The sequence below is a fragment of the Mastigoproctus giganteus genome, chromosome 13 (genome assembly GCF_048544385.1).
Source record: "Mastigoproctus giganteus isolate SK-2022 chromosome 13, ASM4854438v1, whole genome shotgun sequence".
Classification (NCBI taxonomy): domain Eukaryota; kingdom Metazoa; phylum Arthropoda; class Arachnida; order Uropygi; family Thelyphonidae; genus Mastigoproctus; species Mastigoproctus giganteus.
The window spans coordinates 85,332,355-85,351,218 of NC_143587.1; the positions used below are offsets into that span (position 1 = coordinate 85,332,355).

General features: G+C 34.5%; 1 protein-coding gene across 1 annotated transcript; it reads left to right on the forward strand.

Annotated features, from left to right (window-relative positions):
• Positions 1 to 868: 868 nt before the first annotated feature.
• Positions 869 to 17,607, forward strand: LOC150076229 (uncharacterized). Its single transcript, XM_090387705.1, has 6 exons — positions 869 to 1,048; positions 3,349 to 3,416; positions 9,605 to 9,715; positions 10,475 to 10,507; positions 14,457 to 14,523; positions 17,495 to 17,607. The coding sequence occupies exons 1-6, from the start codon at positions 886 to 888 to the stop codon at positions 17,527 to 17,529; spliced, it is 477 nt and encodes a 158-aa protein (XP_090243831.1). The 5' UTR covers positions 869 to 885; the 3' UTR covers positions 17,530 to 17,607.
• The last annotated feature ends 1,257 nt before the right edge of the window (positions 17,608 to 18,864 follow it).

An 18,864-nucleotide genomic window follows, 5' to 3' on the forward strand; every position in this document is an offset into this window, starting at 1 on the left:
CTTCTGTACCACGAGTTGCTTATTGCACTACTTTATAGCAAAAGACATAGACTTGGTTAATCTGTTATTATTCTGCCATGTTAAAAGATGAAGCATAATGATCGGACAAAAAAAAAACGGAAAGATGGGACAAAAAAATTACATATTAGACTTTTCGTGGTGTCATTTTTTGAAAGCAGTGCAACTTGTTATATATGAATTTGCTCTGTTGTGAGCACTATGCCCATCTCAGTGGTCACGGGGTTCATCACTCTTCCGATTTTCATTTCTTATTTGATGTTTGCTTTGTGTAGACAATCAGTTACAGAAGTCAACTTCTTTGTAACGAAATCGCAGGATTTTCGTTTTCCGCTTCTTTTCTTAAAATTCTATTACACCAGAAATAATTTCTATTTCTTGACTATGTAAAATATTTATTTTTATTTTTAACTATCAACGTAATCACTTTTTTTCAGATTAATTCCAAAACAACTCACACTTTCAACGAACAAAGAATTCCAATCTAAAAATATTACTGGATTCCAAATTACGTTTTAACATTTACGATTCGAATAAACTAGACCATAGAGTCAATTCTGAATGGACGAACTTCTGCACACGTTTCTTTCTCTGTAAGCGGAGTTGATGCCAGCTCCAATGTAATTACGTTCACAACCTTTCTCTCAGTTCATTCGACAGATTTCGAATTCAACAAAACTACTTCACAATTGTATTGTGATACATCGCGAAAACATCTGACGTGAAAAAACTTCCTAGACACGTAGACTTTTACTATTGACACACCTGCGATTTTTTGCTGATCATGATGTCACCATAATACTTAACAATTTGTATATAAGGATGTGCAGTATTTTACTGAACAGCATCACAGGAAAAAGAAAAAGAATGGCACTCAAGAGTACAAATCGAGGGATCCGATTCCTTTTTCTGATCTTTTGTATCATTTATTCTGGCTCTCTGGTACACGCTAATTTCCCCAGTCCACAAACTGGAGGAGGAAAGAGAGATTGTAAATCAGAAGGAGCAACGGCCCTATCATTTTGCCCAGGTATTTGCTGCTGACCAATTTGCTTATATATAATTTTTTTTTTTTTTATTCTCGGTTATTGTTCTCTAATGCCCTAAATCTTATAGTGTTTTATATAAATCTAATATAGTTTGTTGCAGTTCGCTCTTAATGTACTCTAAAAGATCTGAAAGCACACATTTATAATTAAGATTTTCAGACTTCATTTTCATCTTAAAATGAGTTTCAGTTTTTAAATTGGTGAAATTTTCCACTAAAACGATTCCCGCTTTGGTTTTCAATGAAGAATCACTTCTATTAAATCCTTAATCGGTCATTTAACGTGGAAAATATATTAAAATATCAATTAAACTTAGTGTAATCAAATAATGATTTACAAAATTAACTCTCCCTCCACTCCTTTCATGTTTTTCTTCGATTTCGTTATAGTTTGTAAGTTAATTTTACTTTCTGCCTTTTGAATTTATTCGTGTTTGTTTTTAAATTTTAATTTTGAAAATCTTATAATTTATTATTTTAATTCGTTTTTCTTTTAGTAGATGTTATAATGCATGTTTTTTCATTAAAAGCTTATTTTCCGTTGAGTCTGTCTTGGTTTCTTGCAGAAGGGCATTCAAGGTTCCTTGCTGTTTGCAGGCCTATCTACATAATGCGTCTTAATTAAATTCTTTGTGTCTTAAAATTCTTTATTCACAAAACTTTACAAGGATACGATTCCCGTTACAGGCATCTAGTTAAAAAGGTATCTCCTAAAGACATCTTATTTTTGCAGGTACAGCTCAATACAGTGAAGTACAGAAGAGCGGAAGAAATTTTAATTAGTGAACCCAAAAGGAAAACTTGGATATCATGAAATCGGAGCATCAGGTCATCATTAAATATTTAACAAAAGGAGGGAATGGGCAAAGTTATTCATGAATGCTCGAAAAGTTTGCATCTTCTAAATACCAGAAAATATTTTAGTCTAAGCAGTTTAAATAGAGTAGTGAATCCATAGAAATGACCCCTCGAGAATCAGTAGGGGATGACTAAGGAAAGGGGTGAGTAAAAATTAAGTTTGGACAGAACTGCAGACACAAATAACATTTTGACCTACCTCGTGGCACTTTGAAAAACTACATGCTACATAAGAAAACAATCGCTGGAGATACATGCGCTGCTGCTGTTCTCAAAAATTTAAGAGGGACCGTAAAAGGTCACAGAAGAGCGAAATTGATACGATGCGTTTTGCTACTTTATGGTAATGCTCCTGTACAAAATCCCATAAACAATTGCTTTATTATTATTATTATTATTATTATTATTATTATTATTATTATTATTATTATCTGTTTATTTCCATAAGGAAACCACCCCGGAACGGCGAAGTGCCAGGAGGGTGCTAGGTACATATCAGGGTACGAGATACTACGTACAGTGGGTTACATATACTGAACACGTAGTCTCGTCCCGAAATATTATATACACATTTTATGTTTAATATATACAGTATTTACAGATTATTGATTCTGTACATAAATTATACAAATCATATACTGTATTTACAATTCCCTAATTTTGGAGATTGCGAATTGAGAGAATTAAATCATCTGCCCTGGAGTCCAAACCTAACACTAGTGACTATTTCCTTTCAGAAATCTAAAGAAACCCTTGTGTTGGCATTGATTTTGAAGCTATAAATAGCTTTTTCTGAGACCAAAACAAAAATCTTTCTTTCTTTTTTTTTTCGTCAATAACGCGAGGAATTTTTATGGGACATTTTCACAACTTGGCTGAGTTAGTCGGTCTCCGGCGAGCATGGTTATTCTCCCAGAAACTCGGGTTTTTCGTCCAGTAAAGAGCAAACCCGCAATTTAAAGACATATTATGTACTGCGCATTATGGCTTAAGTTGCTAATGCGCCTAAAACCATACAACAACCAATTGTATCGTACATTCGGGTGCATAAGTCGACACCACTTTTTTTTTTTTTTTTTTTTACGTTTATCTCTCATATCTTGCGTAGTGGTGTATTACAATAAATTCAATTGTTTCTGCTCTTTCTTTCGAAAGTTTATCGTGACATTAAATTAAACTATATAATATCGGTGTAGATACACCATAGTTTACCCATAAATTTAAACTATGTATGTAGTGTAAAAGGCATCGTTTTAATTGTATCTTATATTGTGGGTGCCTTCACAACTAGATAGCTGGTATTGCACTACTTCAAATAAATAACGCTTCTCTAAAGGTCGCTTTATATCTATAAAGCGACCTTTATAGATATAAAAAGTGTGTTGAGTAGTTCTTCACAAAAAATTTTTCTTGTTTTTTTACAGAAAATACTTGTGATGAAACAGCAAGGGCTAAGATATGCAATTGTGCAATCTCCAACCATTCAAAGGAAGTAAGTACAAAACTAAATAGTCATGTAAACTAAACTATCATATTTCACTGCATAATAAAACAAATTTTTGTTTTAACAGCACCCGAACTTTTCGCTTATCTGCTATTTATATTTGTACAAGTGTGTCACGGAAAGATGTGCAAGTTGCGTGCTGAAAAACTCGGTCTAACTCAGTGGTTTTCAACCAGGGTGCCGCAACAACATTCCAGGGGTGCCATGTAATTTGGGTTTAAGTTACTTAAACAACTTTTTTTAAAAAATTTATATGCTTATTTCATTATAAAAAGGTGTACAGTATCTTTTTAGTTTTGTGGTGATCTATAATTGATGTTTACTGAGTACATCTATATAAAGAATACAGTTACCTTATATACTGTATATATATAATTTGTATTATGAAATGTAATTTTTATAATTATATTATTGTAATAACTATCATATAACATATATTTTTGAAATATTTTATATATATATATATATATATATATATATATACAGAGAGAGAGAATCGGATCTAACAGGCAGAAAATTGAGTAGGGGTGCCGTTATTAAAACAAGGTTGAAAACCATTGGTATAACTCATAGGGAAAACCCTTTCCCTCCTCCTCCTCCTTGAGATCGGCTAATTACAGTCTAGATTGAGGAGTACTAAAAATCCTCCAATCGTCGATGGGAATTAAACCCAGACCTCTCTAAATGAGTAGCATATTATTTGTTAATTCTGTTTGGTGGAAATGGAGAAGTGCGGAATTTCTTCCTTACATGAGATTATTTATTTATTAGAAAATTCTCCCTTCCCCTTGCCTGCCTTACATTACCAACATCCACATCCTCTTAACAAATATGCATTACTTTAAATTCAATTCGAATTAACGAATAAACATTTATGTAATAAAATCTTTAAAACATATTTATAAAAGAAGTTTAAACATCGCTAAAAACCTATAATATCAGGTTTTTAGCGATGTGAATAAGTGTTTTACAGATCAGGTTGTAAAATTTAGGACATTAAAAACCTCACTTGTGTAAATAATTATTTAAATATAGTACTGCAGTTTCACTTATGTCCGGTTTTTAATGAATAGGCAAAAGAAAGGTTGTTATGAAAAATACGAGCCTTTTTAATAGGCACTGAACTGGCAGCTTGTAAAGTTATTTCGACGAATTATTTGAGTATTACACAACTAATAAGCACCAATTTCCTGCTGGTAATGTCTTATTTTTAACTATGAATTGAAAAAAAAGTGCACTCAAGTGCAGCCACTGCATTTAAGTAGTTATTCGGATATACAAGACAGTGCTATAAATTTTCTGCGTTCACTTTGTAAAACATTCTGGCATCTCTTATCTTTGGAAGTTAAATCTCCACCTAGGTTGTCAAATGCTTTTTTACCACTACGTTGACAAATGCCTTCGACCATTTATATAATTAAGGTTTCTGTGTCGAAGGCATTTGACGATAACGACTTATCACTGTACTCGATTCTGAACAGACAGAGCAAATTAAGTTTCAAGTTAACAGTTTTCGCCCTCCGCTTCAATGATCAGAGATTTGATTCTAGTGAAGAACCATAAAAAGCTCTGGGCAAATTCACACAGTTATCGCAGAAGAAAATGTTCTCTTGGTAGACAGCGTCTTTAGGGCGGATCGGTGTAAAACAGTTGATGATGTGGCTAGTTTACTTGGTAGAGTCATGAATTCTTACAATATCATCCATGGTTCTTATGTATTCAAAAGACTGATAAATTATCTCGTAGAACATCGGTTCCAGAGTGATGAAGTGAAGTGAATGAATCAGACAAACAATCTGTTAACGACTGCCAACAAATAACTTATGTAAGCAAGGTATAAAACTGTAATGTACGGATGGAACAAGTGCCTAAACTGTGGTAGTGATTTTGTTGAAAAATGAAGTACCAACTATTGGCAAAAAAGTAATTCTCGTTTTCATTTGATTCTTCCTTTTAGACGTAATGAGACAGATTGTTATAAATTATGATAATGTATAAAAGCAATGTTTAACATGAGACAACAAATGTTATCTAGGAAGTAACTGTGAGAAAGCCGAATTCAGCTTTTGCAGAGAATTTGAATGCTATCAGGGTTCCGTCCACTTTGCCATTGAGTGGACGTTCCTTATATATCCACCTTTTAAACTGGTAGTGAAATCCATTTGTCACGTGACGTCTGAATTAACCAATACGTTCCAACTTCTTAGCTGGTGATACTTCCACCTATTTGTCATATGACCTATAGATTAACGAATTCGTCTCAAGAATGATGTGTTCCAATACATTGAGCAGGATAGTTTATTCAGCTGTATGGCTGAATCACGATAAATAACTGCAAAACGCAAAAGCTGCCGTTCGCAAATATGCCGAGAACTTTCCAAATCGACGAGTCAAATTGTGAAACCGTCGTCTCTCTCTCTCTCTCTCTCCACATTTGTCCTCTGGAAAGACGACTTAAACAGATAAGCTGAAATCATATATAAACGCTGTAGAGGGAGATTTAGATGAACCGTAAACATTCATCTGCAAGATTATCGAGAACTTTACATGAACAGGAATTATCCACTTCACAGTACACCTGTACGAAACCAAAAAAAAAAAGCAAAAAAAAAAAAAAAAAGACATATTAGGGTTAACCACGCACAACCTCATCCACCCATGTGCACTTTGTTCATAATTGGGTGTGTTCTTTGGTCAGGTTGCCTGTTTTACTGGACGAAAAACCCGAGCCTCCTGGAGCAAAATCATTGCTGTCGTCGCCTGAGACCGACTAACTCAGCCAGAGTGAAAAAAAGTCCACACAAGTTCTTCGCATCATTGACTGGATTCTAACCTGAGCCCTTTGCACCCGGTGTGGGTGGGAAGGATGGTGATCATAACTGCCGTATTAGCAAGAAGCAGTACGCCTGCACAAGAATAATTTCCGCAGATATGAATAAACGTAGAAACTTGTGAGTGGCTCATTTTGCATGTCCAGGTGACCACAAGTTCTCAGCCATGTTCTGGTTTCGGATGAATCATATTTTGCAAGAAATAAACTGCTGAAATCTAGACATACTTATACTTGAGATAAAAAAAAAAAAACACCACATACAATACACATTATCAAAATACAGTACACAGTAGTCAGTACACATTAGTCAGTACACATTATCAACATACCTTTTCCTTTAACTTTTCCCCCCAAATAAAACACCACATCAAACATTAAAGGAAAAGTATGACCTTTTACTTTAATGTTTGATGTAGCGTTTTTTGGGGACAGTGTTAGTGGAGCTTTTTACCAGCACGGCCTTCAGGAATGGCAAGCCTACATTTTCTGCGCAACAATTTGTTGGAACTTTTGGAAGACGTCCCCTTGAAAATCGACAGAGGATGTGACCAATTCATCGATTATTGCACGGGGTACAATAATCGATGCACTGATCAACCGTCCTGTACAATTATCACCACGATCACCAGACCCCCACACCCATGGTTTTTTCTACGCGAATTAGAAAATTCGCATTTTGAAGATGCTGAAACCATTGATGGTTTCAGCATTAGAATTAGAATTTCAGAATCGTTCTGAAACGATAAATCATGCTAGGAAGTCGGGGATTTCTAACGCTGAATGCTGAAGAAAATGGAAAGTCATTTTTCTTTTCATGTTTTGTATATTATGATTAATATTTAATATGATTAATAATTTATATTAATAATAATAATTTATAATTGATGTCTCGAAAATAAAGACTTTTTAGGCACTTTATATCTTTTTCACTTATTTTTAGTTGTAGAATATGATCGAACATTTGGTCCGTGCAATTTTGAAACACACTGAAGGATAAAATGTCAGTTATGTGATGATAGTAACGGACTTCTTAGGCGAATCTGTTTATTAAAATATTTTTTAAAAATAAAAGTCTTATTGTTGTAAGTAAAATTCCAGCCATTAATGAAGAGCGACTCTCATTTTCTGCGCAGATCTCTAATCTAAGACTCTTTTAAATCGAAGTCTTAGATCCTTTATTTTTTTTTATTATTTATTCCTATTTTTTTAATTAAAATTGTATGTAACAGGATCGAAATCCGAATTAAAATGTATACAAAGCATATACAGATTAATTTACAAGTCAGATAATGCTAGCAATGCGTTAGATTTCATGCGTTTAATTTTTTTAAAATTAATTGAATTTTCTGTGATTAATATACCGGTAAGTGAAAAGTAAATAACTAACTAACTTGTTGCCAGATAATTGCAAATCATTTAACTAGTAATAATATAAAAGTAGCTGTTTTCACTACACTTACGAATAACTCGATATAATATTCCTTTAACTTTTTTGTAATGTACTTTGCTTATTTCGTTCTGAATTTTAATAAAAATTGAGATGCAGCACATATTTCATGCCCTATGATTCAAAAAATTACAGGAAGGGGATTCAAAAAAAGATTTGTATTTCCCCAGAAATAGTTGCGAATAAAAAGAGGATTTTTGTTTGTTTCATACCTTGAAATCTCTATAGCAACCACACAAATTTTGGTTTTTATCTGACAATTAAATTTTTTTCTTTGCAGCGCTAAGTGAAGTCAACTGTTATGTCAGGATGAAGCGAAATACAGATCAGTGATTCAGTTCCTCTTTCCAAGAGGAGAAACACTCAAAACAATCCACGAAAATGGTCACTGTTTATGGAGAAGACTGCCAGGTTACTGTGTTGTTGCACAGTAACACAGACAATTCAAATATGGAAGAACCTCAGTGCATGACGAAGAAATCTACTACTGTAACAGAAGAGAGTTGCAAAAATTGAAGCATTGATCCTGGAAGATCGCCGTATTGGCGTAAAAGAAGTAGCTGCAGAGCTCCGTAGACCCTACTAGTGTAGTGTCTGTGGAGAGCATCATCCATCAACAGTTGTATATGAGTAATGTGTCTGCTATGTGGGTTCCCAGACTTCTAATCCTTACCAGAAGAAGGAAAGGGCACAATGTTCAAATGAAATGTTGATGTGACAGAACAAACTGAAATATTGCCGCATCCTTCTTATTCCCCCGACTTGCACCCTCGAATTCCTTCTTCTTTCCTGCCTTGAAGTCCTGTCTTCGTGGAAAACACTTTGCTGCTGATGATGAGGTGATTTCTGCTGCCGAATCATGATTCGATGGGCAGTCAGAGGACTTCTACAAAACTGGCCTGCGAAAATATATTGAGAGGTAACAAAAATGTCCCATTTTGTCTGGTGATTATGTTGAAAAAGTGTAATAGATGGTGTTCGTTTCAACCGTTTATCACAACTGCTTCTGGATGAATAGAAATCTCTTTTGAAACACCTCGTACACAAATAGCAACAAATTACTTCAGGTCACCGCACTGGTCGGAAGTGATATAAATCGAAAGTCAACTTTATTGTAATGTACTTTACTTATTTCCTCCTGGATTGTATTAACAATTGAAAAATAACATGTATTTCACGTTTCTGTTGTAATTAGTGTAATAAGAAAATAGTAATAATTAATGATAGTTATATGTTTAGTAGATTGATAAAAGAACATAAACAAACAAATACGATTAATGTTTGTATTGATGATTTATTCTAAACTCCCCTCTGACCTGGTGGTCGTGCCGGAATATGAACAAGATATTTGAAATTAAAAACCTCGTCGAAAAAAAAAAAAAAAAACTAGTTTAATATGCGTGAACTGAAAACATTAATTTTCTGGGCATCCGCGATATTGCTATTTATTCCTCCAATGAGCGCATGGCAACAAACGTAATAGCCAGGGATTCAGAGATGGATCAACAAATCTTTCTAAAAGAACTAAATAAAAAATTACATGAAATTCCATCTAGTGGGAATCGAGTTGTTACAAGCGAACCGATGTAAAGACAGACAGACAGACGGACGTGAAGACAGTACAGGCTTCGCGCATATGCAAACATACCTGCGAATATCGAACTTGTTTTAGCTTAGTATTTATCACATCGATAAATTCATAAATGATCAAAGTCAAGATCATTTATAAAACATGTTAATGACTCTTTCGTCCATATATTTTGATTTAGAATAGAGGTTACTAGTTACACATATATATTTAAAAAAAAAAAGAATATATATACATATATATTAATATTTATATATTATATAATCTAACCTCAAAAAAAAATTATCATGTTTTTTATTATTTTTTAGGCTGTTGCCTATTTTGAAAAATGTTGTAAGGAAAACGATAATTGCGATCCTGGTAATTACGTTAAACTTTTCAATAATCTTTGCTACGGAACTGGGGAGTCGATGAATAAGGTAAGAATACAATAAACATTTGAAATTTTTAACCAGTTATAAATATCTGAAATGCTAAAACAAAGTAATCTGAGTATTTTGGAACGTTATATAAATCTGACCATTGCCTTATACAAAGAGATAATCACGTCCTTTTTCCCTACTAGCAAAATTCCTGTGTATCATTGACAGTACCCCATGACCTACTCTGGCACCTGTCTTCATTGCTCAGAAAACTTCATATCTGACTGCACAATTACTCCCAGGTCTTTTTCATTTTCTACCACCTTAAGTGTTTACTTCTACCCATATGCAGTACTTTGCATTTGTTAATGTTAAACTTCAGTTGCCACATCTCAGCCCATCTGCCCAACTTTTCTAGATACCGTTGCAGTAGCGTACTGTCATTAACAACCCTGCCAACCTTTGTATCATTTGCAAACTTCAACAAAGTTGAACTTCGTTGAACTTTAACTTCCTTATTACATCATAAACTTCAAAGTTTAAGGTGTAATTAAGGAGATAGTTCAAGTGTGGTGATATTTTTAATGTTTTAATCTGATTTTGAGTTTGTCGTATTTTCTGCTTCCAAATATGTTGCGGTTTTGCGGCCAACTGTGGTGATATTTGCAGAGGAAAAAGGGACAATACTTGTATAAGTGGTATTCATGGTTTATCTTAAACTTTTGCAGCTGTGCGCTATATTTTCCCTTCCGATTATTATTTTAATGGATTTTCATATATAACGCTACTTATAGAATTGTTTTATTCTCTTTACAGTTCTCTTGTTGTATGACTAAAGATGGAATATCCGTAAGTCACTATTTTTTTTTTATTCAGTTTATTTCTAAACAATATTAATGAAATCAAAATGATAATTATTAATATAATGCGAAACACATTTGTATATTTTTTGCAGGCAACGAAAAGAACTGTGCTGAATGATCATTATCCTCGTTACCGGTAGATAAAATAAATTTGCCGTAATTACACATTTATTATAATATTAGTGATTGATAGTATTTATATAAATAGTATTTATAAATAGTATGATGGTATTTATAGTATTTATCAATCACTGATAAATACTATCTCAACAACAATACACATTAAATAGGCTTCTCGTAGATACTAGTATACATCAAGAAATGCCAAATTCATTGAGAAAGGTAGACATGATTATCTTCATTCCCTATCCCTTTAAAAGTTGAATATACAGTAATACATGCAACTCTTTACTTCTGCGAATGAATGGATTTGTTACTACTGCTCTCGTTGGTATCAGCGTCATCTCACAGTGGGTGGAAAAGGCTTGAGTTCGAATCCCGTCAATAACGTGAGATATTTTTATTGGCTTTTTGATATTGTATTTACCGTTCTATCATGTGTTTATGAGTAAATGTAACTTTCCCTTTAGCTGAAATAATAATCATAGCAGCTTTAGTGGCCGAATGCTGAAACGCGAGGATATAGTAATTACGCCTTTGAGTTGACAACGGTTCTAAGCTACGTGCCTGCTAATTACGGTGACGTTCTTGTATTCTCTGTACTTTCTTTACCAATATAAATTTCTCTCAATCTACTAGCCATCCCCGAGTATAAGCAGGAAAAAAATTGTATAATAATCCGTGGCTTTCTACCGTAACATACATAATGTACTTTTTCTTTTGTTATTTATTGTACATTCAATTAAGATTTATTTAGTTGTAATAATTCGTATAATAAAGAATAATAAAGTTCTTAAAAATGAAATTCTTAAGTTAAATGGGTGGCTGAGGAATCATCATGTGGACGACAGAGATTGTACGGGGACTTCTGCTCGCGCTGATTCATTTACAAAAGAATGGTTGACCCCGTCCAACCTTCATCCAGTTGATATTTTTGTTGAATGAATTTATTTTGTCCATAATACTGATAGACCACCATTATAATTCATTATACATGGAAAGACCTAATAAATTAGACACAACAATCTGCAGAAGTCACGTTCCACAGAGAAACACTGGTAAATAACCATAAATGACGTATTAGATTGGCGCCTCTGTAGCCAGGTGGACAGGAGCAGCACTGCGTAGCACACGCTTCTTGATTAGACCGGGGTTCGAGCCCGTGACCACCAAATACGGAGGATGTAGAAAGGTCAGGGAATGAGCCCCCGGAGCAATATGGCCTTAGTTGCTAATGCTTCTAAAAACCAAATAACAACAACGTATTAGATTAAAAAAAAAATATATATATATATATATATATATATACAAATTTGTATATACGCATACGAGGTGTGATCATTTAGCTTGCGGACGGTGCAAGATCTTATCTTAATTGTCGTCATCTGAACCTTCTGTGGATTTCTCCTTCTCGAATACTTTCCCTTGAACTTTACACACTCTCCCCACAGTCGTACCCTCACACATTAAATGCTTCTTGCAAGCCATTTTTAAAGACTGAGAAGCGCTTCCATTGTGGCTCTGCGAGCATCCATCGTTCGGTGGGATGCGAAACGCTTGCCTATCAGAGCTTTCTTCATACGTGGAAACAGGAAGAAATCACACGGGGCTAAGCCCGATGAATAAGGGAGATGTGGCAGAACTTCGGCACCTATGGCAGTGATCATTGTCTGCACAATAAGCAGCCTGCTCGGACAAAGAAAACTTGCTGTTAAGCACCAAAAGCTACAATCTTGCTTTACCATCTCGCGAGGAGTGCCACGGAGGTGGGGAGGAGAACTTTCGGCTATCCTCTTCGCGGCCGCCCTGGAGCTGTTTCTTTCTCGGTACTGCAATTTTATAATGTATGCTGACGATGTGAAATTCTTCATCACGTCCAAAGACCACGAATCAGCAAAGGATATTTGCCAGATGGCGAATAGCACAATCCGAGAATTTGAGAGCTATCTTGAATAAAAATGACATCTCGATCTCTGTGAACGGGTCTAGTGTGGCAAAAGTGCACTCTCACCTGGACCTGGGTCTTAAGTGAGATGACAGACTTATCTTTGCCCAACACTTCACCTATATGAAGACAAAAATATACGCTGCTTTATGGGCTACTAGACAAGAACTGGTAGGAATTAGGGATCCTCAGCTAGCGACCAAGTACATTTTAAAGTGTGTCCTGCTAATTCCAATGTACGCCTCTCAAATCTGGTCCTCAGCTCCTGATTCACATTATAAGTCCGTTCTTGGGATCGAGTACTGGTTCTTGCGATGGCTTAACAGAATTGCTGGCCACCCCTTTTACTATCTCAAGGGCCATTCTCTACTCAAACCTTAACATCACCCCCTGGATGCAGCGGACAATTAACAGGAACCCACACATTCTCGCACAAATGCTCACAGGCAGAGTGGATGCGCCAGCCCTGGATAATGTTCTAGTCAAACTACGTACCACTGCTAGACGTGCGGACGAGTAAATCATCCACTGCGTCCAATCCTGAACAATCTTAGTAGCCTGCAAAGATTCTTCCCATTAAATGCAGCAAAAATATTTAGCTCTCTGCACATATTCTTATAGACTTACCGAAATATGAATCAGCTGCAATTTAACAGCATACCACAAAAATGTGAGTAAAAGTGAAATTTTCTGCTTTAAAACAATATTAATTTGGTAAGCTATTGATTGGAGAAATATACTTTCACTAACAGTTGTATAAATATATAATTTATATATGGAATTACTGAATTGCAAAGATATGATTTGTATGATGTATGTACAGAATTATTAATGTGTAAATATACATGTATATTAAATATAAAATGTGTATATAATATTTCGGGACAAGACTACGTATTCAGTTTATGCAACCGTAGTATCTCATACCCTGCCATGCAATTAGCACCGTCCTGGCACTTTGCCGTCCCGGGGTGGTTTCCTTTTGTGGAATAAACAAATAATAATAATATAAGTAGTATACCCCACTCAACCTAAGCGAAGAGCCCCCTCCCGCCCAGACGGCACAAGAAACGAAGCCACAAAGATGGGCAAAGAAGACACTCCATGGCAGACCTCCACCAAGATCACATCGATAACATCACTTCCAATACATGTGTCACAAGCGGGACGCTCTTCCGCGAGACTGAAGGATTCATGCTGGACAACCAAGACCAGGTAGTGAGCACCATAAACGATAGAAAATACATCGAAAAGGAGCCCGGAAGGCCAGATGACACACGTCGACGATGCCACCTGACCTCAGAAACGATCCAACACATCACGGGGGGATGCAAGGTGATCACTAGTGCTAAACAATATCCATGTGAGGAAAGGCTCAGAAGATGTAGTCCACAGAACTTAGCAACTAGACACTTTGATTGAAATGTATAAGGCCCTGAGGAGTAGTAATAAAAGGAACGAAGGAGGAGTATTCTCATTGGTAAGTGAAACAAGAAGAGAGGATAGCTACAAAATCTTAGAGAACAATAGACTAGACCCTCTGGAGTTTACTTTGGTAGTGTATTATGAAACGTTGGAATACGTTGTCTGCAAGGGTGCCCAAGGTGGGGAGAATTGAACTAACAATTTTCTTGTTGATGGGGATAATACGAATTCTGTTTTTTTAGTCCTAGGATTTTCTAAAGGGGGACAAGCGCTAAAGCAATGTTCCGATGAATCATTAAGCTTCAATCATCATGCAGTAGTAAAAAAAATTCCGCATTATTTTGATTTTGGTAAAGAAACTATAGCTCCTATACCTGTGGCCGCCGTTTGCGTAAAAGAGAGAAAGAAAATATATAGTAAATACTTTGAATTAATTTTTTTACAGAAATTCATGAAGATTTTTAACGGCGGAGAGGTTATATTAAAGTGTGTAAAGCAGTTTTGTCCCAAAAGTAAGTAATATGTACTATTTGCAAATTAATTTCCTTTTTTGTGAACATTACTAAAATTTTTTAATGATTAACACTGAGCTCGAGTAGAAGTAGTAGTAATTTACTCAGATCAAACTGGGAACTTCACTTATAAATAAATATAAATACTTATAATTATAAATAAATATAAATTAATATAAGTTTCTTATTAACAAATAATGTATAGTTAAAGTTTATGAACTCAACAGTGTTTACTTTGAGTTTTATTCAAAATTAACAGATATTTATTAACAAAATATTCCTCAGGTAGCTGAGGTTGACAGTTTGAAGATATTCAGAGGAAGTATTTTCTTACCTACTTGTTACTTTTTTTGCAGCAAAAGGCTTCCTTGCACTACATGGCTAATACTAAAATACGACTACATGTCAAGCAAAAACCTAGGTATGTTCAAATAGAAAAACTGAGGGACACACACACACAGGACTGCAAAGGGAGAGATGTGGATATGGCATACCCAGTCTCGACGTTTCCCCACCCCCAAAAAAGATGGTAGAAAAAAGAATTCAGTGTTGAACTATAAAAAATATGAGAAATGATTTTTCCCAGAATACTATCTGCGTAAAGATAGGAACTCTGAGTTTCGGAGGCCCCCACACAAAAATCGCCCATAACGAGTATTTTAGGTTTCCTTTTGAGCAGTAGGGAGGCTTTGGGTAGAAAACTCGCACACTGTTTGATTTTGTAGTATGATTATATAGAAACTGATAGAATTGGAAAGAAAATCCCTTCTCGAGAAAATAATAGTTGAGCGTCCAAACATATTCAATATTTCATACAAATAAGTATAATTTATTTAATGTATTGTAAGTGTAACATACAAAAACTAAAATAATAAAATACTTCTGGACTAAAATGCACCTATCATAATTGGCAAAAAATATGGTATTTTTTGCCAATATTAACAAAATATTAAACAAAAAAAATATTAAAAATAGTTTGCAAATAAATATGCGAAAATTAAAATTACAAAATGTTTTTTTGTTTCTTTTATTTTTATTTTATTTTATTGTGTTAAAGAAATCGAATATAAGAAGCAGTTGTTCTTAATAATAATATTTCTTTAATACAATTTATGTATGTCAATAGCTAAAGTTGTAAGTCTCGGACGAAACTATCGAATAAGTGAATTTAGCAATTGCTTTTATATCATTTAATGAGATGCATTTGGAAAAGTGAAATTTTCTTTTAATTCTCTTCTCAATTTTCTTTTAATTCCACTTCTTAATATCGAACACCAATTCTTAATACTTAATATCACTCACTTAACACCATATGGTCCAAATTGCGTTAACGGAAGCAAGTCTCGTAAAATGTTGTAAAAGCAATTGATGAGTCGTTTATTACAGTAGATATTTTTGCAATATTCATTTTCGTTGGTGCGTTTCCAGAAGATTGAGGGCCCTTGACCTTTCTCAGTATATTCCGAATCTGTATTTCAGAATACGGGCTTAGTGTCTGTCTGCTGAGGAACAACTTTGATTTTTATGTCCCTCACAAAAATCTAAAAGGACATTCCCAAAACAATTTTAAATTTATGTATTTTTGGGAAACGCTTTGAACAGTTGGGACCAAAAGCTCAATATAATTTATTTACTGCTATTCAAAAGGAAGGCTGAATATATTTTCAATTAAAAATGCATTTTTATTGAATATCATAGTCATTTTTTATTAAAAATATTTTAATTAAATATGCACTGTAATTTTTATTCTAAGACAAATATTGTATAGGAATTTATCTAATGTTAATTTCTCTGGTGGAGTTCTAGAAAAAACTTAACACCCCTCCCATCTGAGATTTTTCTTGGTCCCTTCGCAGCTACGATTGTCCAAGCTGATCCTTATGTTTAGATAAAATACATTTCATAATACTTTTTGCTTGAAAAAAGGTTAGATAGTTTTTGAGGCTGAGCGATTTTCTCGACAAAAGGCTCAAATACGAGACTTGAAGACGCTGACGAAGGAAGATTCCACCTACTTGAAGACGTCTGAGCACTCTAGACATCCGTTCATAAATGCGATCCGAACGATAGACGTCTTCACAAAGAAGTTTTGATTGCATAAATTCTTTTAACCACCCGTCTCGCCTTTCGATACCATGCTATGAAGTAAAAAATGTGAAAGTAATAAAAAAACAAAACAAAAACACATAGCTACCGAATCTTTAAAGAAAAGACTCGATAACAGAATTTATAATTTATTTCAAAAAACATGACTATATTTTACTACATTTTATAATAATTGATTTTTTTTATATTTTTATAATTAATATTTTTATTGTTTATTTCTTTAATTGTTTTTATTAAAGATATAGAATTTTTAAAATAATTGATTTAGATAACTTTTATCTAAATCAATTATTTTAAAAATTCTACATCTTTAATAAAAATAATTAAAGAAATAAACAATAAAAATATTAATTACTTGCTTTTTAATACAGCTGTAATCAAATTTCATTTATTCAGTTACCAAATATGAATCGAACAAAAAAGAATGACAAGCAAAGGCACATTTCTGATATAACCTTTGTTGCAATTCATGCATATGATGTTGCGTGGTTAATGATGCTAAAAAATTACTGGAGCAGTGGAAATAGGAAATCCTTGATAATCCCCCCCTTCCATTTCTCCAGACTGACTCCTTGTGAATTTGACTCTTTCCAAAAGATGGAACAATAGGCCACTCCCTTGTCACTCTTCAACAAGAACAGGTTACTGATGCTATCAGGTGCCTACCGCAGTTTTGGACTCGCATTGTACAGGAGACCGGAAATTATTTTGTGGGAAGATACTGTAAAATATAGTAAATAATTACAAATAAATCTTGTTTTATTTATTTTTATAGCAGTCTTATTGCTAAATTTTTTTTTTGAACAATCCTATTTGTTTACAATTTAATGCATGATTTTACATAAAATAACTTTATTTTTCCTAGAAAAAAAGACTCAGGCTGGAGGAGTCAAATTCTGATGATGAGATAATCGTTCAGTGAATCCCGATGTTCTCTTTACAGACATCATTCTGTTTAGAAGAAATTTTTTTTGAAATAAAGGCACCAAATAATCATTGCTGATAATAAATTTCATTCAAGTGACAATAAATTGTTTTCCTCAATTCTGTTATCACTACATTACAAAAGAAGAAGAAACGAGCGAGAGAGAGAGAGAGAGAGAGAGAGAGAGAGAACTTGGCATGCTGAAAGTTGTGGTCATCTAAGTTTGGAACTGTTTTTCTGCCATCCTGCCAATTGCTATCCTGCCTTCTGAATCTTTCAGACATCTACGCAGCATTTTAGAAAAAGAAAAAACTTTAAAATCGAATGTTTTCTGAACAATGATTTAATGTAAAAATGTATGCAATTGCGTTTAAAAAGAAAACATAGTTTCAAGTTAACTTTGGAATAACAGTGTACATTACAGAACTAAGGAGTATAATTAACGCATTAAGAATAAAATTTTGCTCCAGTTTGTCTACCATTGTATGGATACACTGAGTGACTACTTTATTAGGTAGCCTGTCACAGGAATGGAGGTGTATGTTTTCCACAGTGTTGTAAACTGGATGGTTGCGGATCTCTATTCCAAAGAACTCGTTCCACCTCATCCCACCGGCACAACGGGATTGAGATTTGTAATTTCACTCATTAATGCGATTTCACTCTCATGTTTTTTTCGAATCAGTTACGTGCAATTCTGGCCTTGTGATATGGCACATTATCCTACTGAAAGAACCCATTCCCAGTGGACACACCGCATGAAGTGATGCGTCTGGTCGCAAACAGTTTTCAAATAACCTGCAACATCCTAATGCTGTTCCACTGGCATCATGAGGCCCAATGTATACCATGACAACACTTTACCATCCTACAGCTGCATCATCATTGAAAGCTTGCAGGATTGGTCTACAGACCCATTTCAAAGAGTTTTGAAATGAGTTCATTCTGATCCTATTATCAGCGTGAAACAACAAAAAGCAGAATATGTCAGACCACAGAACCTCTTTTTTAATCGTCCACTGTCCAGTATTCGTGTTCCCGAGCACATTGTCATCGAACCATCTTGTTTTTTTTTTTTTTTTTTTTTTTTCTGACAGGAGTAGAACTCGTTTCGGTCGATGGCTTTTTTCACGGACAGGTCCCTATCCCTGAAAACGGTGCGACAAGTTATGCATTATGAAGGAGGCTGTAACTTGATTATTGCTTTTCTGTTACCTTGCACGAGTATTGTAGGCTTCTCATACCTGCGTCTTGTATCAACGAGGTGTTTTTGACCATTGCCTTGGGGTTATTGGGTATTGGACCAATCG